This window comes from Toxorhynchites rutilus, chromosome 1 (genome assembly GCF_029784135.1).
Source record: "Toxorhynchites rutilus septentrionalis strain SRP chromosome 1, ASM2978413v1, whole genome shotgun sequence".
Classification (NCBI taxonomy): domain Eukaryota; kingdom Metazoa; phylum Arthropoda; class Insecta; order Diptera; family Culicidae; genus Toxorhynchites; species Toxorhynchites rutilus.
In genome coordinates, this window is record NC_073744.1 from 140642224 (window position 1) to 140668302 (window position 26079).

General features: G+C 40.8%; 3 protein-coding genes across 3 annotated transcripts; 2 read left to right on the plus strand and 1 right to left on the minus strand.

Annotated features, from left to right (window-relative positions):
- The first annotated feature begins 9928 nt into the window (after positions 1-9928).
- LOC129761484 (uncharacterized) lies at positions 9929-10564 on the plus strand. Its single transcript, XM_055759206.1, has one exon. It carries the CDS (start codon positions 9929-9931, stop codon positions 10562-10564), a length of 636 nt encoding a protein of 211 aa, XP_055615181.1.
- Positions 10565-17767: 7203 nt separating this feature from the next.
- LOC129767474 (mitochondrial GTPase 1) lies at positions 17768-19066 on the plus strand. Its single transcript, XM_055768429.1, has 2 exons — positions 17768-18333; positions 18391-19066. The coding sequence occupies exons 1-2, from the start codon at positions 18014-18016 to the stop codon at positions 19016-19018; spliced, it is 948 nt and encodes a 315-aa protein (XP_055624404.1). The 5' UTR covers positions 17768-18013; the 3' UTR covers positions 19019-19066.
- Positions 19028-19807, minus strand: LOC129767501 (chromobox protein homolog 1). Its single transcript, XM_055768482.1, has 2 exons — positions 19719-19807; positions 19028-19652 (listed from the first exon to the last, which is right to left on the minus strand). Coding segments are annotated over exons 1-2 (564 nt in total). The 5' UTR covers positions 19720-19807; the 3' UTR covers positions 19028-19089.
- Between the last annotated feature and the right edge of the window lie 6272 nt (positions 19808-26079).

The window sequence follows — 26079 nt, forward strand, 5'->3', positions numbered from 1 at the left end:
CGGCAGTCGTTAAAGATGCATCGATTCAAGCATCACCGAAACTATGCTCAGCGGTTCTTCCATTCTCTCCCTCATTCGCAGATCTGGTGTTACTTAAAAATGCATCATCCTAATTCATTTTTTTATTCTTTTATTCTTTCAGATAAAAAGCTCACGCAACAAATTTTAATAACTTCTACAAAAGTGAACCGATTTTTATTTTTAAAAAACGAAAATAAAGCTTATTTTAGGACATTTTCGATGTGACCACCCCTTTTTCGATAACGCGTTTTAAACGGTGAACAAAATTCACACAACTCTAACATTACGACGTCGATGCTGTTGAAAATTCGAGTTATTTCTTCTTTATGTTCCTCCAAATTTTGTGGCATAGTAATGATCCTTCACGTACTCCCAGAGGAAGTAAGTCGTTCAGCTTGTTTTTCATTGTAAGGACGATAACTTGACAGATTTGCACGATTTCGTGATTCAATGTGAATTACTTTAGCGAAAACAAACGAACGAAATCTTGCAGCAGGTGACACACTCAAACCTTCCATCGAAAGCTAAACAGCTTTGGTTTGGGACTAACGACTGGAGGTTGCCGGTGGTCCAAGTGGATGATACAATCAGGAACAACTTTCGAGCTGGGGCGATCTCCGTGGGTCTGAAGCAAACCTTTGTCGAACTTGTCTCAAGAAAATATCACGGACGGACGGACGGTTCCAAAGGGATGCAAGGAGTTGGTTTCGGGGTAAACGGTCATAATAACTCTCTTATTTCCAGCAAGAAGCTCGTCGATATTTGCCAGGTTTTCTCGGCCGAAGCTGCCGGAATATTTGAAGCTGCGGGATCAGCGGGAGCATTCGAGATGTGCTTGGCGACGACCCTTCACAAACTACTGCACTGCTCTGTTTTTTGAAAGATGCCGATCTGTACTTTAAAATTTGAACAAAAAACTTGTGATTAAATCGAAGATCCTTGTTCCTTCCCCTTCGCGATAAGGGGAACAAGAACAGTCGGCATCTTCGAGTGGCGCGGATTCCCCATCTGTGGCCTGGGGCCATGGCAAGCGGACATCCTCGCCAAACCAGGGGAAAAAAGCTCAAATGCGTAGAAATTCTCGTGACGAAATCTGTTTTTGTTTTATTGTTTTATTGTTAATTGCTCAAACTCGATACAATTCAATGTTAAAAAAAATCAGTAGAGTACATGTAGAAATTCGGAAAATTATTTATTATCTCGCAGCAAGCTTCAAAAGTTCTCAAACATTCGCGTAAATTTATATTCATTGTGAAGGGTTGAAAAATAAGCTTTTAGCGAAAACATTTGGAAAGAGCAAAATTTGGCAGGTAAAAAATTCGCTCATTCTAAAACAAGCATAACTGTTGTGATCGCAGTAGACATTGCCTAAACTGTAACCAACGAAATGTACTTCTGTTATATATAACGTAGCAACGTAGTTTGTTGATTTGAATAAAATTTTCATTAGTCTTCTAACACCCAACCTGAACGGTCTAGTTTTACATTTTTATCCGCAAAAGGTTATGGGCCCAGGACAGGTCATAGCCGGAAGAATACAGGTCATAGCCACCAACGCTCCGTCCCCACCGGCGATTTTGGGTCCGTTCTGCAGCTTCACATCTTGCAAAATTTTTGCTTTCACCGCGTCCGACGTCAACGCAGTGCCGGATGCCTCGAGCCCCATAATCATGGGTTCGTAATGGTCCGGAAGCCCCATCAGCAACAACGCAGCCAGCCATGAGTCGTCGACCTTGAATCCGATTCCCGCAAGTTTGTGTGCCGTGGACATCAATTCATCGACGTACGACTCCACGCTGCCGCATTCGTCCAACCGAATCGACGTTAGCTTTCTCAGCAACCCGATTTTCCGTGTCAGACCATTGTCCTGGAAAGCATTCCGCAGCTTCTCCCAAGCTTCCTTGGCGTCCTTCGCGTCCTGGACCAGACTGTAGTTGGTCGTCTCCAGACTCAAACAGATCGTGGCCATCGCTCGTAAACTCGTTTCCGCGTCGACTTGCTGTCCTTCCGGCGGCGACACAGCGTTCCATGATCCCTCGCGGATGAGCGTCATCTTCATAGCGAACGCCCACGTGGTGTAATTTTCTCGTCCCTTGAGCCTCTCGATAAACGGTAACGAAACTCCGCTGATTCGTCCGCTCCCAGCAGCTTGTACTTCAGCAGCAGGAACTCCAGCACCGTTTCCATTGCCGTCTTCTCCGTGGCTCATCTTATGTTGACTAATTACTTTAAAAAAATCTTCTTTCTTCCGGCTATGACCTGTCCTGGGCCCATAACCTTTTGCGGATAAAAATGTAAAAATAACAGTCTACCAACACCAATGTGAGACCTTGTGTAACACACCTGATGTAGTGTAGTGATTTTCTTAACGAATCCTGACAACTACTCCAGGTATGTTATTATTCTTATATTTATTTACACAGATGGAACTAGTTTGCAGAAATGCGAAGTTTTGTTTCTTATTTATAACAGATTGCTAAGTTTCGTTGGTTGAAATAAATTTCTGGTTCATGGTGCCGCAGAAGTGAATGAGTTTTTCACGAAAAATACGTGAATTCTCGAAAAATGGCAAAGTGTCATATTCCGAATTGCGGTAACAAGTACCCAAGAGGGAACGCCAAAAATAGAACGTCATTCAAATCCACCACCTTCCACCGGTTCCCCACGGATGAAGGCCTAAAGAACCGTTGGCTGGAGTTCCTGGGACAGGATGTACACACTGATATTAAAAATGTGTGTATCTGTTCCAAGCACTTCCAAGAATCCGATTTTGCCGAACCCATTCTTCCATTATCATCCAATAGTCGGAGGCGACTCAAACCTGGAGGTGTATATTTGTAAGTTTTTTCGTATGAAGGCAGTCATTTGATATGAACCATTATTGTTTTAGCTGTCCCCAGCATTAGAAATCCCCCTGGCTCACCGGCACGACAGCAGCGAAGGAAAACCGCTACTGAGGTTGCTCTGAATACTATGGAAGAGCGGATTAACGATTTAGAAGAACAGCTACGGAAGAAGGACATCGCAATTGTGGAGTTACAAGAACAGGTCGAGCTAGAAAAGAAGCGTAACTGGCATAATTCATTAATGATTGACAGCCTCCTCAAAATGATAGAATAAGTTGGGGAAGAGGATGAACACATTCGCTATTATTATTGATTCGGCTGAAATATTAATTGGTCCGTTCTATGCAATGACTTGACTTCTATGGGTATACATTATTAATATGTAAAATTTTATATAGAATGTAATAGAGTTGAAAATGTTGCTTATTAGTGAATTCTGCTTGTGTATAATCTGGCCGTCGAACTTCAGACGATTCATTTGTCGTCCATTTGTATATTTTTCATAGATAATAAGATTATAAGAATAATGCTTATAGTGTTAACGGAACTATCCTTTTTTGTTTCAAAAACAAGTTAAAAATTCTAATACGATAACATGAATCTAAATTTATCATTTCCATCCGTTGATACTGAAAACAGCAGTCCATCTTAGTAATCGTACCAATCAATCAGATCATTTTACCTACCCACGAACTCATGGCAACATCTGCCGCGATGGAAGTCATCAAAATTAAAAAGCCGGTGGGTCTGGGCCTAGGGGCACGGACGGGATCTTAACATAGGACTGTGATTGTGTGTCGTAATCGCATTTAAATTGAGTTTTTTTCATTGCTCAAAATCTGTCATTTTTTCTCTTTTGATACATCAAATAAAAGCCTTGAAAAAAAACCTTTTCACATTCTATTCGAAAATGTACACCAAATTTTTGTTTTATTGAGTGTTCATCAACATTGTTACGATTTCGTTATATCCCATCCTTCTCCTAAAAATATGTCACCCTTCTGAACTCGAGTACACCGCGAGTAATCGGTTTCCCACCTTACTAACCATAGATGTAAGAACATTGTTTATATACATATAGTTTTAAAATTATATTTAAGAATTCGGCTCCTTTAAACTTAAGTAACTAAGCCTGTAAAAATAAACGGATCACTAAAAAAAACATTTTTAAACACAAGTCTAAATAGTTAAGTTCTACATAAATATTAGGTTGGGGAAGAAGTAATACATTATTTTTGGGTGAAATTCAGAACTATTTTTAAAATGCTTAGGATTGTCCGATTTGGGTCAAATATGCACCGTTTTGTTGGTTTTCTAATGGTAGCTTCAAAATGTCTCTATCATCCAAATCTTATTTCTTATTGGTGAAAAACTCTAGCAATCGATTTTTACAATCTTCTCTTGATCTCGATGTCTCATCACTCTGGAAATTTTGCGATGCGAGAAAAAGGTGGCGTTCGTTTGGTGCCAGATCCGGACTATATGGTGGATGCATTAAAGCATTCCAATCAAGCTCTCGAAATTGTTTGGCCTTGCGTTATCTTGATGGAACACAACGCCACTTCTTCTGCCAAATCTGGACATTTTTAGTCAATCGCTAGTTTCAAACGGTCCATTTGTTGACAGTAGAGATCTGAATTTAGTGTGTTGCACTAAAACAAAATTGAAATTTTTCAATCAATCAATCTACGTCGAAAAAAGATTTTTTTTTAAACGAAACTTTTTCAAAAATAATTTTTTGATTTGCACGTGTTTTACTGTTGCAGTATCGGCACCATATACAACATTCATAGTTTCAGCAGCCTGGCTTGCATTTTCGCCTTTATAAAAGGAAAAGTGTAAAATATACCTTATTTTCTCTTTGTTGACCTCCATTGTTAACACCCTGTAACTCCCAACTGAATGGAACAAACAAAAAATAGCGAGAATTTTTTTTTGAATTTGGAATTTTATGATCAATATTACGCGAGATATTGGGCCTAATCACGAACGTCGCTTCACGGTGAAAGCGAAATGAAGGGTATACGAGGGTCACTATTTATATTTCGGGAATAGGACAAAAAAAACAAATAGTTAAGCTGCGAATATATTTTTATTGTTTTTCAAAGTACTCGCCACGATGATCGATACACTTTTGCATGCGCTTAAACCAATTTTCAAAGCATTTATTCCGAACGACACGAGCCTTTTTTTTGAGCGATTGTCAAATTATGTGGGATCCAACGTGAACATAATTTTCGCACAACTAATAGCGAATTCGTTTTTGTTCAGTTTCAACCCCAGTGCCGCACTAACTGCTGTCAAAACGTTTTTTTATTCACTCAGTGTCGCACTAGTTCGCCCCGAAAACTGTTAATTTCGCACTGAGATGTTTCACGGGTTGGCACTCGGGTTCACCAATACAACTATACAATATAATATACAATATATAAATAAAGACTATGAAAATGGAAAACCTGCTGCTTTTGCTTTTGTATTATTGGAAGCGTAATCCAATTCGGATTCTGATTTTGAAGAGTATATTCGAGTAGACGGCATTAAGCTACGTGTGCTTTCATTGGGAGATGAAAATAATGATGGATATTCAGGTGGAATAAATTTCAAAATCAAAATTATGAATGAAAATTTACTTTAACGTATCGAATATTTATTTTATGTGATTAAATAAGAGGATTTTTCCGATATCGCAGAAACATATTGAACGAAAACTGTGTCTAATGATGATTTTATATTATAATAGTAATTATTTGTGGAACAAACAGGAAATGTATCGACAAATGGTTAAGTGAGTGTCAGAACTACATGTGTTAGGTAATCGAACAATATGAAGTACAAATTTTCATTCAAACTTTTATATGTTTACACTGCACTTGGCCCTTCTGATCTGATGGAGAACAATTTACCTCCCAAGCACTAATATCACCACCAGACGTCGACACTGTACATTTGCCGTCGTAAATATAAACAAATCAGACTATATAACGTACACCAACAAACCAACGCATTCGTGAAACTGAAAACGTTTTTTTATTACAGAGTCAGTTTGGCACTGACTCAGTTTTAAAAACGAATTCGCTATAAGTGTTCATGTAAAATCGCATATATGCTGGTGGAACTAATGCTTAGGGATGCCTCAATCTCACAATAGGTTACATGACGATCTTGCTTAATCATTTCGTGCACAGCATCGATGTTTTCTGGCACTACAGTCGATTTTGGACGACCTTCACGAAACTCGTCGGACAGCGAACTACGACCACGATTGAATTCACTATACCAGCGATACACAGTGGTTTTTGATGGAGCTTCATCGCCAAAAGTCAAATTAAGTTGATTGACGCACTCTTGTTGTGATAATCCACGTCGAAAGTCGTAAAAAATCATCGCACGAAAATGTTCACGATTCAGTTCCATTTTTTTGCCGAGACCAAACTTTCAACTAAATTTAAAATAAACAAATAGCGTCCGTATGACAAAATGTTCTGAGTACGTATATCGTCAAAAATGTCAAACTTTACGATGGAACCGTCAGATGGACTCACATGACATCAGTGTTGCCAATTCCCGAAATATAAATAGTGACCCTCGTACAAATTGCATACAAATTATCTCGTTTTCACCGTGAAGTGACGTTCGTGATCAAGCCCATTGATCACTAAAGTCAGCTATCGAGAAAATAATGGATAACTTTTTCCCCAACCTAATATAAACCTAAGATCAAATAACTACAGAAAAGTATTGTGAATAAAAATAGCCTTTTTCTCCTTCGTTGCCACGTTGTCCGGAACACTGCTTGAAGGGGTTGTAATAGTTTTTTAGCCAGGTAATGTATATTGAGCATCCTATGACCATGAGTGCTCTCTTGGGAATTTCGTGTAGCTGCTGTAGTGAACTGATCTAAGGTGCTAAGTTCTGCTTATGTATAGGAAAGGGAAAGGAGAATGAGCAAGTGCATTCGAGAAAGCAATGCGGGCTTTCGAGGAAGACATATATGGGGAACACAATATTAAGATCGCGACTGCTCGAACTATCATAATCTGATATGCGTGAGTAAACCATTTCGAACTTCTAAATCAGCAGCCAGTTAAATTCATTAATTGCATTTTTTTACATAACCAAACAAAAATATCGAGGATGTTATATTATGACATCCCGGACCACAATTACATAAAATATTAGTAGCAAGATCTACACGATAAAGACGTGAATTAAGCCCGAATTGATTGAACTTTGGGGATAATAGAATATAACCATCTTCAAAGATCATCCCTCCATTGATTCAGTCAACTTATAAATGCCTGTTTGTCTGAAATGCTTGTGTACGTATCGACTCATATTGCGAGCTAACGCCGAATTGTAGGCATAAATATTGCTCGTTGCGTCGGGAAGGAAAACGAGTGGTTTGTGCAATCGGAAAAAAACATACCCATTTAAATCGTCAAATTGTTTACTTTTTTACTATATTTTCTGTTCGTGTTTCAAGCAAAAAAAAAAATGCGGGAGGAGTTTCCTATCTAATGGTACTGAACGATCATTTTCTTCACACTGTTTCGCCAAATTGTTGATTTTCGGGGGACGGGTAAGGGAGGGAGATGAAAGAAATGAGTGCCATTGTGGCAGTCATTTGCAGTCAACATACCGTTCTGAATCATATTTCGGACGCGTAAGGCATATGATGCAGAAAACAGATCTAAACATTATGCACAGGTATTATTTGGTTGATATTTTTAATAAATTAGTTCAATATGCCTTTAAGCTTTCTATTTTGGCACATATTTGATTGAAAACATGAAGAAATCATCGAATAAAATGCTTTTTAAATGAAGCGAATAAAAATCAAACTTCGGACAGATTGAATTCAAATTTCGGACACTTTATTTTGTAATTTTTTGGACGAAAATTACATTACACTTGATTATATTTTATAGTCAACTGCGAAACACTTACCAAGCAATCACAGTAAACTGTTAACGATGATGAGAACTGATGAAACACGGGAAAAATTCAAATATTGATGAACGGGTAAATTCTACGTGCTCACGCCAAGCAAACGTCAAACACAAACGATAGTGAGTAGTGGTGATAATTTTTTGCCGATTATGTTATAATTCAAATGTAGTTCTCATATGAAATTACAGTGAAACCAAGGGATTACTCTGAAGAAGCAATTATGATATTAATTTTATAGTTATATCATCATTAAGCATTTCAAGATATTAGAACAAAGTGTCCGAAATATGATTCAGAGCGGTATGTCGCAATTAGTGATCCCCGATAATCGTTCGATTAATCGATTAATCGAATACTTCATACAGAAATCGATTATTAATCGAACGAATACTGAACAACCAATAATCGAAGCGAACGAATAGTTTACGTCGATTAATCGATCCAAGCCCAGAGCCAAAAAAAAGTACGGCCACTGCAGTTTTATCCTGAAAATCAACCAATGACGGCGCTCCCCTTAACTCGTAAACGAAGCTCAATTCCGTCAACGCGAATTGACCTTCCTTTACGAGTTTAGGGGAGCGTAAAAGATAATAATTGTTTTTCAGGCGGAATGAATACGTTTTTGATTCCAGATGGCTTTCTAACAAATTTGAAATATTAGTCTAACTTATTATTGCTTTCAGTATGACGATTAATCGATTAATCGATTTTTTGGGGCGATTAATCGTATCGAATAACAAACTGCTGAAAAGTATTCGATTAGTGGATGAACGATTAATTTCAAAAATCGGGGATCACTAGTCGCAATAACGATTTTGAGTAATATGCGTTTGAAAACTCTTAACATATTAAGGTGAAGGTGGAAGCTAGCCACAAATGACTGCCACACTCATTTCTTTCATCTCCCTCCCTTACCCCTCCCCCGAAAATCAACAATATGGCGAAACAGTGTGAAGAAAATGATCGTTTTCGCACACTTCCCATCAAGTAATATCAACCAAACTCTAATCAATTACTCACAAGATATTAAAGTTTCATCTGCTGTCGCACTGTATAGTGAAAAATATCGGAAAACTCGAACTAGTACTCTGAAAGTTAGATTTGCATTTTTCAATTTTCGGCAATGGTTTTGGTTGTATTGGTGTTATGTTATTCCTGAGTCATAGTGTTTCATGTCATGAAAATCAATAGAATAAAATTGTGTTGATATTAATACAATTATTATTTTTACGTTTAATGGGTCTATAACGTAAGTTTTATCAACTTTAACATTGGGTAAGAAAATTTTATTGCAGAGCTCGAAACACTGCCACGGCTGCCTATGCTTTCAAAAACTGTAAACGGAAAAGTATTACATTTAATCAAAATGCCTCGGCCAACGAAGAGAAGGGTTAAGGCTCTCCAACGTGAATATGTGAAAACAATACGATCAACGAAGGAAAATATTGAGGAATTATCAATATCGAGCTACTATGCGGAAGAACTTGTTAATACCAAAAGAGTCCCAATTCGTTTCTGTGGAGTCGTTTTACGTTTCCGAAAAGTTAGTGAAGATAAGAAAAGAAGGTGTCGCAATCGATAAGGTGTACTGCGGCAATCTGTGCTTATTCATTATTTGGTCCTCCGAACCGGATCTGTGTACCGCAAAGTGTAAACATTGTGTGTATAAACAAACGGATCGATTAGAAAATCGATTTTATATCGATTAAGTGGTGACAAAGTGCGTAGAAAATCACCGTCGGTAGTGTCCCCGAGTGATAATTCGCCATCGTGAAAGTGTTCCCTCCAAGAATCCGCCATCGAGAAAAAATATATCGCCACAGTGAGTACAGTATTGTGCAGTGAACAAACAACAGCAACAAGCGACAGAATCATTCACAGAGTCGGCTGTTTTGTTCGCTGTTTGTTTTGGTCGATCTACAGCGAAGACGGTGTGCCCGATATACGATTAAAGTGAAGAAAATATTTCTGGCAAAAGTTTTCACAAAAATTAATTGAAATTGATTTCGATTGTGGAGAAGTGATTCTTGGAGGTTGAATTAGTGCGCGAACCGGGAGTGACACTACCGAAAGAAAGAAAAATGGCGGAGAGAAATAGTGCGAAAAAAAAAATGGCCGTAGCCACCGAAGCGGAAGAAAGTGGGAATGCAATAAGTGAGCTGGAGCGTACCAAGGACAACATCGTCAATTCCTTGGGGTTGCTGGAATATTACGTGAAGGAGTTCGATAAAACGGAGAAGATACAAGGTCAGGTAGGAGCGTGGGCAGAGAAGTTGGAGCAATTCTACAACGATTATCATCGGATCGTTGCGAAACTGGAGAGTTTCTCCACCGAAGAGGAGCCCGTCGACTTAAAAGGTGAGTGTATCGATTTTGACACCAGATATTATGCGCTGCGGGCGTTTTATATGAACAAATTGAGTAAATCCAGTGGTTCAGCGTCCGTGAATCCCCAGTCTTCGGTGAGACCACTCAACATACGACTTCCGGAGATAATTTTGCCGAAGTTCAGCGGGAGATTAGAGGACTGGTGTGTTTTCCGAGATACGTTTGAGTCAGCGGTTGGTTCTCGCGACGATATCAGCGCGGTCGAGAAGATGCACTACTTGAAGGGTCTAGTGCATGGAGAAGCAGCGCGAATCCTCGACCCGATAAGAATCAGCGAGCAGGGATATAAGAACGCCTGGCGATCGTTGCGTCTGCGGTTTGAGAACAAACGACAGCTGATCAAATGTCACATCAGATGAATCTTCGATACCCCAGCGATGTGCAAGGAGAGCGCTGAGGAACTTCTGGCTTTGGTGGACCGTTTCAAGCAGCAAATTTCCGTTCTCAAGAGTTTGGGAGAACCAGCCGATCGATAGAGTTCTCTTCTGGTGTATCTGCTGTCTGTCCGCCTTGATCCGAGTACGCTACGAGAATGGGAGAATCACTGTGCAAAACTCGACGCCGATAACATCGCCGCTGTTCTAGGAGGTACCGCCCGAGATGTCGACCATGTTAACGAGGAGTCATCAGCAATGCCTTCGTACATTTCCATGGTCAATTACCTCCAGAATTACGCTCGAGTGTTGCAAGCCGTCTCTCCCATCGTCTCCCACTCTGCTCCATGCTCCAGGCCGCCTCGCCCTGAACCTCCACCTTCCAAGTTCGCTTCGTTTCCTGTAGCAGCACGACCCGAAACCTCCAGTTCAGCTGCAGCCACCGTCATCCAGTCGTCGAAGCCATGCGCCAAGTGCGGTCAAGCGCACTACTTGTACCAGTGTCCCGAGTTCCGCACGATGAACGTCACTCAACGATCGGAGCTTGTGCGGCAAAACCGGCTGTGTATGAACTGCATGCGCTCGAATTCTCACTACGCGAGGACCTGTTCTGGCCACAGATGTCGTGTGTGCTCCAAGAAGCACCATACTCTTCTGCATCTGGATTCCGCCGATTCAGGTATCGGTTCTGGCAGTCAGTCCTCCAATACCAGCTGCTGCGTGGCACTCCAGCAACAACACTCTTCTGCTCCGCAACCTCAGATCGCTTCCGTTCCGCAAATCACGAAGTCCGTCACCACGGTCGCCGTCCAGCAACAGTCTCCCTCTACTTCGAGCAATTCCAACGTCCATGGCTCTTCTGGAAACCCGCAGTACGCTCTCGTTACGCATTCTGCGGGGACGATTTCAGAAGCCGTCTTCCTGCCAACCGCCATGGTAAACATCAGGGACAGTAGAGGTCGAGTTTGCACCGTTCGCTGTTTGTTGGACTGTGCTTCTCAGCGTAGTTTTGTGTCGAAGGCTGCGTGCGATCGACTGAAGGTTCCACTTGTCTGTCTACCACATCCTGTCATCGTCAGTGGAATCGGGAATTCAACGACATCGGTTGAGTACCAGTCTACGGCGATGATATGCTCGAGAGTGTCACCGTTCTCAATCGTGGACACGATGCTGGTGCTGCCATCCATCACGGTGAAGCTTCCACAATCGACAGTAGACACCAATCACTGGCCAATTCCTCACAATATGGATCTCGCTGACCCCACGTTTGCGGTAACTGGGAACATCGACATCATCCTGGGTGCAACACATTTCCTCCGTATGCTTCGTTATGGTCGTGTTTCGCTAGGAGATGATCTGCCTCTGCTACAAAGCACCGAGTTCGGTTGGGTCGTTTCCGGGAAATGTGAGCTAAACAACAGCGATACGGGTAGATTTCAGTTTAACAACACCATCCGCACCATCAGTGAATTGGTCAGAATGCACGAGGTGAACGCTGCCGAAGAAGAGCTCCAGTCACCGTATTTCCTACCTCATCATGCTGTCGTGAATCCAGAGAGCACCACGAATGAGATATGTCTTGTTTCCGATGCGCCGTGCTGGTCCATTTCGGACCCGTTGATCAACGATGTTCTTCTCTCTGCTCCAACCATCAAAGATACTCTGATCACAATCGTACTACGCTTCAGATTCCACCACTACATCATCTCTGCTCATATTGAGAAGATGTACCGTCGAGCGCTGGTTCACAAGTCAGATCAGCCTCTCCAGCGAATCCTGTGGCGTGACGATTCCGTTCCATCGCTTACGGTGTATCAGCTTCACACTGTCACCTCCGGCACCAGCAATGCCCCGTTTTTTGCGACCAGAGTAGACGACGACGATGACGAAGAGAAGACATTTCCGTTTGCCGCATCTGCTGAACGGCACGATTTCAGCACGAACAATCAACTCACGGATTCAGACAGCACCGACTCACTCACTGAGTTCTGTAGGAAAATTTTCGCGATGCTTGCATCTGCTAGTCATTCTCTCCGACAGTGGCCGCCTGATTGTAGTGCTGCGTGGCTTCACGTCTGGCCAAAACACAATTCCGCAGATCATATTTCTGGGAGAAGAGACCTTGGTGATCTTCTCGACGCATCACTGTGGTGGGACGGATCGCCCTGGTTACGTTCCCAGAATTCGCTGCGCCCTAAACCCACACCGATTCCCACAACCAGAGAACCAGACATCATCAACCGCTTCCGCGGCATTAATCAAAGTCTCCGAATCACTGCATTACTCCAATGGTTTTGCGTGAACTGTCACCGCCACAAACGAAATGGACCTCAAGAAGTAAGACCGCTGACTTCCGAAGAGAACGATCGCATCTTGTTGATGCTGATTCGGAAAGTTCAAAGGCAGTGCTGCAAGACCCAAACACAAAGACTCACCAGTTCTGGTCAAATGGAAGGGAAATCAAAGCTCCGCATCCTCCATCCTCCGTTCGTGGACAGAATCATCCGAGTTGGCGGCCGGTTGCCCTTTGCACGAATCGACGAGAGACATCCCATCGTGCAACCTGCTAACCATCGTTCCATTAAGCTGATCTGTCTGCGAGAGTGCTTCGAACCGTTGAACGCTGATTCAGTACTGCTGATGTTTACCCTCCGCCAGAGATTTTGGCATCTTGGCGGCCGGATTGGATCAACCAGGCAACCCATTCCAGGTTCTCCCCCACCAACTATTTCATGTCGCCAGAACTAGCTGGTTCTAGCTCTAGGTTGAGACTTGACAGAAGTTAAGTACTCCCGTTTGTGTTCTCTTTCGACCGATACAACCCTGTTTGCTTACAGTTTTCATCAACGATAGACGATTCACCAGAACCCAAGACTGCGCCAGCCCTGTAAACCAACATCATGCACAAACACACCGATGAAGACACGTCAAGAGTTCGAGGAGCATCTCTAATAAAAAAAAGTCTTGTCATGTGGGTTCGGTCATTCCGACCCCTTGGAGTGCGGTAACCCCGGCCCCGTGACCGAGACTTAACACAAGTTAAGTTCTCCTTCCACACTGTTTATCGCCAGTCGTCGTACGAATTTCTCTTCCTCACAGAAACAATCAAGGACGTTTCCATGTCGTGCGACGTCGACGATGCGTAGCCGTTTCCTGCCGAAGCAACAACCTATTGACCTTCAGGTCTACCATTGAAGATGATTCCACCGCCGATGTCGAAATTAAGGAAAGAAATTTCATTGGCGGCCGGAATGTTCAATACTTACCAGAACCCTGAAATGAAATTTATACAAAAATGTAAATACTCACTACACGATACACTCACCATACACCTAGAATATAAGACACACTTGAAATGAATTACTTACCAGTTTTTACACGCCGCACACACTGTGCGAATCCAAGAACTGACAACAAACACGCATTGTTTACTACACACAAAACCACCACAGACACAACAAAACAACGAATTGTAAATATGAACACAAGAGAAAACAAAATCAATATACAAATAGAGACGAAATAGACAAGATTGGATTGCTAACAGCGAACGCAAGTGTTTGATGAGTTTAATTCGCGAAAGTAAAGTGATTTGGAATTTCTGTGGAGTCGTTTTACGTTTCCGAAAAGTTAGTGAAGATAAGAAAAGAAGGTGCCGCAATCGATAAGGTGTACTGCGGCAATCAGTGCTTATTCAACACTATTACCCCATTTTTACACGTGGGTTTACCTATACTACTACAATGGCTAGCTTCCACCTTCACCTTAAGGACCGCAAAGAAATCTGTAAGGCCAAGGACATAGTAAACGCGGGGTGGTACGGTGCGTTGCGATGCGAAGCGATTGATTGGAGCTCATCGCGTGCTATAACATACTGATCGCTTTAGATCGCACGATTTTTGATGTGTCATTCCATCCCATTCTACATGTAAACAACCCAGCACAAGGATGCCAGATATGATGTGCAAGCATTTTCCTGAATGTTTTATGATAGGCCACGGTCAACGATATTGAGGATCGTTTTTTTTCTGTGGACATGTCAACTTGAAAGCCCTTAACGTAATATCGTGTTTTTTTTTAGAACTCATTACAATGAATATAAAATATATCAAAAGTGGTTTTCATTATATGCATTATGTAAATTAGAATAATGTTATATGATTTATAAAACTAAACGAAAATAATAATTTAACAACTCAATTTTTATTTCCGTTCGATGAGTTCGATTGTGAAGATATTTATGAAAATCGTCTGGCAACCATCACTTGCATTCACTCGCGGCAAAATACTCCACAAACAGTTCCGCCGCATTCAAATTCGCACCGCGTTTACTACGGCAGGTCCGGGCGGTTTACATTTGATTTCCGCATTCGTGAACGAAAGAACTTTCTCGCAGACGAGACCGCGCTCGCGCCCACATCGCATCGCGTTTACTATGTCCTCGCAGCGTTGCCAATGTTCCAGTTTAAACTGGATTCTTCCAGTTTTTTTCCATCGATCCAGTCATCCAGTTGAACCCTAAAATCTTCCAGTTTTTTGGAATATCGTCCAGTTTTATCCAGTTCTTTATATGTGTGATCTAGTTTTATCCATTTTATGGAAAATAAATTTACAATTATATATATTATCTCTCCATCCACCTACCTATTCCTTGAGCAATTTTTTTGACATTTGTCGTTCGACCTTGGATCGATCTCTCTTTTCTTACATAGTCAACTCAGTATTGCTTATATTTCCGAATTCAATACGGTTAGCGCGCAGTGCGTGTAGTGAAAATATACTGTTTTTTAGTCGGGTTTCATGTACCTCATGGACTTCTGCGACAGGCGAGGTTATTATTTGGTTCTTCCCATTTCGTTCAATTCGTCGGTGTTTTGTCGAAAATATTAAAACGAAAGCAAACCGAATGCTGGAAACTTATCAAACTACTTCAAAAACAGGATATCACTCAATTTCTATCTTATTTAACAGCCTACCCAATGCGCTGCTCTTTGTATCAATTTATATAAATTTCAGATGTTGTAGGTCCTCCAAACTATTCTGAAGTTCAAACCAATTGATCTACCATAAGAGGTAATATTTGAGGATACCCCATTTTGATCTTCATACTAAAATTTGGGTTGGACAAGTCTTATATAAGAAGTAAATTACCAATGAATAATACCGAAAAAATGAGAGAAATAGCTTCTCAATACCAGAACTTGATAATTCCATATCAAAGTAAAACTTGAGCAGTGTTGTTTTGGCATTGAATGTGCTCATTTGAATATTGAAATGAAATTATGGGAAGTTGCTTATGGTATTCTTCTTTGGTATTTTACCTCGTATCTTATGCTAATCCGTACCTTTTTGAAGTAACTATTCGCAGTTTTGCGACGATCTTCTATCATCGATTTTATGGATCTGAAGCGATAAATGCGAAACTCTTCAAGTTTTGCCCAAATAAAACCGTCCCTCAAATATCGTTTCACAGTAATTACAGTTACAGTTTTATGAACTCCATATAATTACTACCCGAAGCTTCAAAGAAAATTTTATTTCTTCAGCATTGGAATAGATAAAAAATAATTTTATATAAATCATAGCCAATCTTCTTAAAATAAAACGGTTCTTCAGGATCCAGTTTTCTTCCAGTTTTTTGAAAGCAATCTTCCAGTTTATTGAAAAATATTATGTGTCCTGTGTCCTCGGCCTCAGTGTCGTATTGGAGGCGACAGTCTTCAGAATGCAACTCGGTGCTGATGCGCAACAAGATTTTTGTACCCAGTTGAGCTCCCACTCCTTGTGCACACATGCGCTCTGGCGAACGAGCACGCTCCGAAACACAGATGAAATGTTTGGTTGTTAGCGCCGCAGAGATTTGAGCCCAGTGTTAAGCTGAGTTTTACGCTGAAATTTGCGCCGTATTTCTATACTGCACGCTTGAATCTGGATTGCTCTCTCTGTTGAGATACTTTTCTTCGCACAAGCATATATGTGTATGCTGTTGTTTTTATGCATTGCTTAGAACGAACGAAGGCAAAACGGGCGCTAGAATTTGATGTGTGTGTGTGTGTTTTTTTTTTTTTTTTTTTTTTTTTTTTTTTTTTTGTAGAAGGTGGAAATCTTGCATAGACACCCAGGCGCCATGTTGACCGGATAGTGTGAGATTCCTACTCACCAAAAACCACCTCCTTCTTCATGCCGTTTCTCTCCCGGAACCACCGTTTGGTATTACTTCGGGAGGAGGCTGTGCTTATGCACTCATTGCTCTGTGTTTCCTACGCTCATTCTTTGGTCTGCTCTCCATTTTCGTTGGAGTTCCGTCATTATTGTGACTATGACACAATTCACTGCGTTCCACGAGTTCTCGCTTTTACACATTTCGTGTACGATGTTATCGGCATTCAAATTGAGTCCGCATGCAGCGATCAACTCTCTTCTCTGCTGGACAAATCGAGGACATTCGAAGACCACGTGTTCCGCTGTTTCTTCTACTTGACCACACTCAGGACAGGATGGTGAGTTCGCGTGTCCGAACCTGTTCAAGTACCGCCTAAAACATCCATGACCAGACAGAAAATTGGGTCAAGTGGAAATTTACTTCTCCATGCTTGCGCCCAATCCACTTCGTGATATTCGGAATTAGTCGGTGGGTCCATCGACCGTTAGGTGTGTTGTTCCACACCTGTTGCCACTTCCGTATTGACTCTAGTCGTGATCTTTTTCGCAGTTCTCTGTTATTTTGCACGTCCGTTGTTTTTTCCTCGTAGCGTACGCTGTCTTCAACCAGGATAATGTCGATGGGAATCATTCCCGCTATCACGCATACCGCTTCTGCAGATATCGTTCGATATGCTGTGTGTGTGTGTGTGTGTGTATAGAATAAGACGCGCATCACAAAAGTGAGAAGAAATGTTCAGTATCTGAGTTCTGCGCCGGGTACATTTTGCGCTGTCGTGCTTATGAATTTTGTGTTCTTCGCTCCAAGATAGAATACGAGTTTTCTTTGAGCGCGCGCTAATGAAAATTGAACTCAAGCGCAGCGCTGAAGACTGGGAGCGATTTTGACATGTAATTGGACACTCGCGATGACAGTGGTACAGTGTCGAAGTTTAATAGCGACTTTCAATGTGGGGCCATAATTGGGCCCGAACTCGATGTTTACAAAAATGTCCAATCAAAAGTGTCGCATTACAGGTCTTTCCTTAGCTAGATGTCGAATAAGTATAACTTACTGTACGACTCTAACACCCTGTATTTCGAGTATATCTTACCCTAAATCTTACCATTTGGCAACTCTGCTAGTGCGAGCGATCAATGTTTATATACAGAACTCAGCACCGCCTGAAGAAACAAACAGAAAGACATATGGCAGAGGATTCAATACAAACAATTTATTTCGGTTCAGTCTAGCAACATACGGCACAAAATAAGATAAAAAATTAAGATAAAATGAACCAGTTCCGTACTTCGTTCCCCGCTGTTAATCGGGAACTGTTGAACTGGTTTCCCGGCCACATGGGCAAAGGATTGAAACAGATGCAGCAGAAACTTAAACAGGTGGATTGCGTGATTGAAGTGCATGATGCACGTATACCACTTTCTGGACGCAATTCTGAGTTCCGATACACCGTAAGTGGCGTTAAGCCACACATTCTTGTGCTGAACAAAAAAGACCTGATCGAGAAGCGGTTGCAGAGTAAGATAGTAGAACGATTCCAGCAGAGAAATGACGACACAAAACATGTGCTCTTTACTAACTGCAAAAATCAGTAGGTTTGTGAATTAAATACCATGAATAGTTGTAATGAATACAACATTGCTTGCAGATCGTGCGATGGAATCAGAAACGTTATGCCTTTGGCGCAGGATTTGATTCTAAACACAAACCGCTTCAATCGAGTGGATCAGAAAGAGTTTTGCATTATGATTATAGGAGTTCCTAATGTTGGTAAATCCTCTTTGATTAACGTTTTGAGGAACCGTCACCTTAGCAGGAAGGCAGCATCACAGGTGGGAGCAATTGCCGGTATCACAAGGAGCGTTCTGAACAAGATAAAAATTTGCGAAGAACCTTTGGTTTATCTGTTGGACACACCGGGCATCTTGAAACCGAACATTGCGGACACTGAAACGGGTCTACGGCTGGCACTGGTTTCCTGTTTACAGGATCATCTGGTCGGTGAGGAGCTTATTGCCGACTATCTGCTCTATTTGATGAACAAAAGGGAAAACTTCAAATATGTGGAAACGATGGGTCTGAAAGAACCAACCGATTCGATAGCTGAAGTGCTTATTGCTGGCGCACAGCATCTCAATAGAACTATTCGAGTTCGTCACTACGATGGTTCAATCGTGATACGACCAGATGTTATCCTAGCAGCCCGACATATGATAAAGTCATTTCGAACCGGTGAGTTCGGAAAAATACTTATCGACGAAGATAAAACTCGATAACAAAAACTATGTGGTATAATTTAGTAAAAGTTTATTAGCGTTATGATAAAAGTTGGTGAAAAGTTTATTTTCTAAACTTCCAAAATCTGCTCCAGTGATTCGTTTGGAATCTCCGTTCCGGGAACAGTATCGTGTTCGCTGCTATCCGGTCGCTCTTCCTCGTAGGCAGCAAATTTTGCACGCTCTTTTGCTTTTTCCACGATTTTACTCTTCCCTTCGTAGTATTGAATGACCAATTGGGGATCCTTCACGTTGACGACAGCCGCTGGCAGTATATCCATTTCATCACATCCACTCCATTGAATTAAAAACATCAGTTCACCGCCACAATCGGTAGCACCGACAATGCGGTTCAGTGGCAGTCCCCTTTCGTAGCCTCGCGGTTTGCTAATCTCCTCCAGCTTCTTTTTGGCGGACTTTTTCTTTGCTTCCTTAAATTCCTTCATTCTGCGGGCTTCCTCGTACTTTGCAATCAACTCCGGACAGTCTAGGTTCTCGTCGGGCTCCCAAGTGTTGTCCGCATCGGAGTAACCCTTCCACTTGAGGTAGTATTCGATTTTGCCAGCAGTCGTAATCCGACGATCTAAAACTTTCTCCACCACGTACGGTGCTTCGTTGCTTTCGTCGTTATTCACTGAAGCGTGAGAGGAGTCATATGTGCATGATCATACCAAGAATGAGTATGTATCGGGAAACTTACTACTTGTTTACGTTGAGCGTGCTACCGGGTAAAATCTGTAAACAGACCAAACATCAGCGCTTGTTGCACTAGGTCTTCTTTATCGATAGAGCTTACTTCGCGCTGAGACATTTCGCGACACAAGAACAGGGGTGCCAGATGCTCGAGATGTAGAATAGAAGGTGGGAAGATTCATGGGTTTCGTTTGTGTTAAACTCTGATGCGAATGAACCTGAATGAACTAGAAAGAAATAAATGTTGTAGTTTGTGTAATTTGTCAGTATTTGGATATCGATCAATATCGAATGATACACAATGTGTCATGCAAGTAACCTCTCACGAACATATAACCAAACATGAGTGGATCATTCAGATTAGAGATGGGCAAAACGGTTCATTTCAGTGAGCCGGCTCATTTGAGTGGCTTGACGGCTTTTTTCAAGAACTGGTTTATTCGGATATGTAAAGAATGAAAAACGTAAAAAATTAGGTTTTAAACAACAATCAGTGCAGTGAATAGTAAAAATATTACTTTACTGAAGGTTTTCTATGATATATTTCCATTACAATAATCTTCTTTACTTGTTTTTATTTATAATCATTATCTATTCAATGTTATCTGATGAAAGTCTACTACATCTTTCACTGCAAACTTGTCCTGCTTTCGGAAAACCCGCTTACATGGTCGCCGAAATACATAATACTTTTTAAAAAAATGGTAGAGATAGTTTTCTATTCAATCCACCAAAGCAAAGGGTGGTTTCTTCTCAGCAAATGTTTCCAAAAAATTTCTGGATCATGTCAGGATCGAAGATTGCCAACCAATTCATCAAACTCCTCCCATACAGATGGCCGCACTTCATCACCAACGATTTGTGGTAGTTTCGCAGGCGTGTATTCTATGAATATCATTTTCAGCGTCCTTATCAACGATTGGTGTGTATAGTTCTACTTTCTGTTATCATCAAAACGTTTCTGCTTGAAGCGAGGATCTAGAAGTCTTGGTTAGGCTACTTATTCGTCTGACACAAGATCTAGCGATCACTTTACCAGCTCCGAAATTGATTCATTACATTTTTTTATAGTCGCTAGAACTGATCCATATAATGTTGACCATGACGAATTATCAGTCGGGAGAGTATAGCAGTTTTCCTCCCCGTTTCATATCCCAACCATTTTTAAAATGGTTCGAATGGCATGTTTTCATGATTAACTGTATTATATTAGTCAAATCATTTCATTCTATACCCATATGCTGGAGTTGCATGAAAAAAGTAATTGGCCATCTTGGAGTTGGACTTATCATAAATAACTGTGCTCTACTAGTCAAGCCCTTTCATCTTTCATCTTTCATTTCATCTTTCATCTTTCATCTTTATGATGGGGTTTTCAGAAGTAGTAGTCTGCCATTTTATAACAGCCACCATCTTGGATTTTCGTTTCACATGAATAACTGTGTCCTACTAGTCAAGACTTTTTATTAGATACCCATATTGATGGGGTTTTGAAAAAAAAATCGAGGGGTTGTATCCGAGACACGACCGCTTAGGACGTAGGGCTACGCAATCTTTTTTTGAAATTTGTTGGTTTATCATTTCGGATATTTTTTGCGAATACGTCGAAAGTTCATAAATAACTCTTTAGTAAAATGTTTCGGGGACCCTGAAAAGGTTTAATGGCTCGCGTTGTTTTGTAGAATAATTTCTAGAAGAAACGATTCTTTGTTGCCGTGTCGGACGAGAACAGTACAAAAATTTTCATATGTCGCAATTTGTTTCTTTATATCAATGCAGGCATTGCACTGAGAATTTTACGAGAGGCATCATCCATGCATCGCCATTCAACAAGCATCAAACACGCGTCTAACGGATGCACACAGTTGCAGCGATAAACTTCAAGTGAAGTATTCGCTAGCGTTCACAGCTCGAGAGGAAACATGAAACACAAAACGAGCAGAATAAGTGACCTTTGTTGTTTCGGGCACAGAAAGATTCTGAGCGGCAGCTTACTTACTTCCAAATATTCTCTTTTCGCTATCCCCTTCGTTGTTTCTATTTTTCTTCTTCTTCTTTTGTTTTATTTACGGAGACTTTCAATCCAATGATTCATTCGTCTCCGACTGTTTCTATTCTAGCGGCTACATAAGTTGCTCGTTATTGACAGCTCTGTTCGGGAAAGCACCCAAATGGACAGAACAAATGTATGGGAAAATGGGATTGCTTCCAATTTTCATCAATTTAAACCGTATACAGACTATGGAATTGTAATGTATAGAATATCAAACAAATCTTAGATCTGATTCGATTGATATGCAAATCATTAACATCCGTTCGCAGCAAAAATAGTTATTAACGTTAACTTCATTTCATGAAAACGTGACCCCTTTTCTGATTTGGCACCCTTAATGTAAGACGTAGTCCTACGTCAAAAAAATACATATTTCTCCATTTTGGGGTGGCGGCCATTTTGGATTTGCATTTTTCATAAATAACTATGTTCTACTAATCAAGCATTTCAAGCATTACATTTGATACCCTATTGATGGGGTTTTGACGAAATTTGTTGTCTGCAATTTTGTAACAGCCGCCATCTTGGGTTTCCATTTTACATAAATAACTGTGTCCTCCTAGTCTACTAGTAGGGGGTTTCGTGAAAATATTTAATCCGCCAAAATTTACAAACATACAAACAGCCAAATAAAACCGCTTAAAAAGGAGCATGGGAAACATATATTTCTTCCGCACTGCCGCAGGCCACGGTTCATCAGAACGAGCGTACGATCCGCGGTTATTTACCAATAAGCCGGCTCTTAATATCATGGACAGACATACAGCTGTACTATCATTGTACGTGTACAGCGTTGTACAGATACCATCGTAGCATGACAAACATACTTTGGCTGTACATTGTACCGCGTGTCAAAGTGACACTCAGAAATTTGACCAATTTCACCTATATTTCAATGAAAAAGGTTTCTATTTAGCGTCTAAACTATCAAACACAACAAGCATGTTTCCAATCTGAGTTATTGGGCCCTATTCCAGAAAACGAGACGAGCAGACGAGCGCTCGTCTCGTTTGTTTTCATATTCCATTAGCCGAGCACGACTAAAAACAGACGAGTAGCTCGTCTGGTTCGACGACCGTTTGGCCGCGCTCGTCAATGAATCAGTCGAATCGTCTAGTTTGTTTGATGTGTTTGTTCACCTTGTTGATTGAAAGCATCGATATTCTTCTGCTCCGCCTTCATCTTCAAAAATGGTTTCACGGCTAAACTAGTATTGCATAAGCAATGCATGTTTTCAACTGCAACCATCAAATTCAATTCAGTAATTGCAAGATTTTACAGATTTTCAAATAGGCCTCTTCCAAACAACACAACCAAATGTAAACATTGAACTCATATCCAGGGATCCTAGATGACTGTTTTGAATATATTAACACGGCAGGAAAAGGGTCTTCACATATTGAACGGAAATGAGTAATTCAAAACAACTACTTTATTGGAAATACATATTGCGTCAATTGGAAAATCCGCGTAAAAAAAACCATGTCACCTAATGATAGGTATCAAATGGGACTATCCTTACGTAGAACGGAAGCGAAAAGTTGAATGTTACTCGTTTCCGAAAACGCGTAGTTTTTTCCTGCCATTTCATCGGTTACTGGTAGCTATAGTTCGGTTTTCCTCACGAATGAGGTCATCTGCTGTTGCTAAAAGATTCCCTTGTGATTTGTACACTCTACTGTCGATGCACGTGCAGTACCACTGTTGGACCGTGCAGAGCTAAGCAGACAGGGAAATCCATTCACGAATCGCTGCCCGTAAAACCCCGCCCGTTGTACAGCCCGCTGAGCTACCCGTTACCTAACACCTAAACCCACGTAAGAATCGTGATAAGGTGCAGCACTAATATCTCTCATAAGCACTCCGTTACATGCTCCGTTACAAGCACTAATTACCTGTAATATGGAAACATAAGAGGAAAATGTGACTTGACGGGGAGATATGATATTGCACTGGTCTTTTTTTAACGCGGGTACCGCGTAAAAAAAACGCGTTAATTGGAAAATCCACGTAAAAAAAACGCGTTAATTGGAAAATCCGCGTAAAAAAAACCTCGTAAAAAAACCTGGGTGTATATAGATTGAAAACTTTTCTTGTTAAATCGTTGATTAGGTGAACAAACATTGCCCCCAATAAATCCATAATAACAAAACGTCTGAGTGATGAAACCATATGCTCGAGGAAAAATATCAATGAAACCAAAAGATATATGAAACTTATTCCTTTTTGTTATGTTTTTTAATATTTTGGCACTGAGAAAAGAGTATTGATTGATCAATTTTAAAATTGTTTGTTGTTTTTCTCAAAACAAAAACATGTCTTCTCATCTGACATCACTGATTATACCGAGAAAAACTGACTGAAGTCTCTCCAGTATACCAAATAAAACATTTCAATGAAACTCGTGTACTGGAATGGGATATTTTGCTCGTCTCGACAGTGACTGAAGCCGAGACGAAACGAGACGAATTGCTCGTCTCGTTTCCTGGAATGGGGCCATTAACTCAAAAGAAAGTCAATATGAAAAGTATGTTTACCAAGTGTTTTGATTCGGTTTGTTTATGCTATCCACCACTAACCGTCTATGGCGCAGCGCACAGTACAACTGTAGGCATGTATAACGGTGAAACAGGTAGGTACAGATACATCGATTATACTGAGCAAGGCGCGTAGAAGTATATCCTAAGGTGGGCCAACTTGCTAAAACCACTCTTCAGCCATTTTGGAAGTCTACTGTGTTTTGTTTGTAAACAAAACACAATACGCTAGTGCCGAAGCTCGTTCCTGACCAGTCTGTCTCTTTCACGCTTCAAGCAAATAATTCCCCTTCTGCTTTCTTCCGTACTGTTTTCATATACCGCTCCCCTAACCAACTTAGTGACGAAACGGCCTCACCTAGTACCATAGACCCGTCTTGGTACTGAGATTGCTTGCATGGTTCTAGCGCTGTACATGGTGACAGACATACAATTTTCGAAGTACAACGCTAGTACAGTTGTATGTCTATCATAAATATAAAAGAAACACGGTTCTTTTATGAACCGCAGTACTTTTTCGAACCTTGGTTCGTTTAAGAGCCGTTCATTGAAAATTTGTACATTTTTAAAGAACCATGGATCGTACGCTCTTTCTGATGAACCGGCTCGTGAACGTGGAGAAAAACTTTAGTAAATGCAGCTACCAAATCTTTAGTAGTCGAAAAATTTGTAAAATGTACACATTTCTAGTAAATATTACCAAAATTTTGTTAAACTGATGTCAGATGCAATGTACATCCCTACCAATGATGTGCGATTCACATAGAACGTTACGGAGAAGAACGTCTACGTTCCGTCAACGTCTCCACTAATTCACACATGCAGTCAATGCTTGCACCAGCACCGTCACGTCATATGTCAAACGGATGATTTATTTAATGTTACTCATGGTGTCGCCACCTACAACAATTTTAAATTGCAATGTCCTCTTTCAAATCAGCATGCCTAGAATCAGTTCTAAATGTTGAAAAATTCAATGAAAATCATTGAATTCAATTATTTGATTGCTTAAACCCCCTAGTCCCGACCATTATTCAACAATAATAATATATAGACTATTTCTCTCAGCTAGTCGCGACTGATTTTCACTCCGAAATTTGGAGCTAAGAGATATGTTGGAATAAAAAGTACAGTAAGTTACTTATCATGCGATATGCTGAGGCACCATTCAGTGTCGCATTGGAGTCGATTTTGACCAGTAATTGGACATTCGCGACTTTCAATGTGGGGCCATAATTTGGGCTCCGAACTCAATGTTTACAAAGATGTCCAATAAGAGGTAAAAATTTCCAATTAAACGTATTGCATCACATATCTGTTCAATTAGCTTAATGTCGAATTAGATATAAATTACTGTACAACCAAATCAAAACAAAAGCCGAGACACAAAGCCCAGACAAAAACCAAACGAGCCGTCCGTCTCCGTCAATTATTCTTTTCTACAAATCCTGCCGGTCGTTTTCGTTGAACGTATGCTGACGGGTCCTTACGTTGCCGGTGTATGTGAATGTTTCCATAAGAAATGCATGGTAGAATAACTGACGTAACGTGACGTGACGGAACGTGGATGTTGTATGTGAATCGCACTTGATTCGTACATTTTACTTCATTCGCGTTGACGGCGGAATGGTGTCGACATCTGGATACGATATTAGTTTGTATGAGGCCAACTATTCTCTATCAGAGTAGTCGACCCTAAGGCAGTTTTAAATTGCTAAAATTTGTATGAATTTTTTTTCTTGGCGTCATTTATCTACTGGAAGTACGTTGTTCTGACC

Excerpts from the sequence above, each read along its gene's own strand:
- LOC129767474 (XM_055768429.1), top strand. The coding sequence starts at position 18,014 with ATGAACCAGTTCCGTACTTCGTTCCCCGCTGTTAATCGGGAACTGTTG. Across the intron at positions 18,334-18,390 it reads TTTACTAACTGCAAAAATCA|ATCGTGCGATGGAATCAGAA; the intron begins GTAGGTTTGTGA and ends CATTGCTTGCAG.
- LOC129761484 (XM_055759206.1), top strand. The coding sequence starts at position 9,929 with ATGGCCGTAGCCACCGAAGCGGAAGAAAGTGGGAATGCAATAAGTGAG.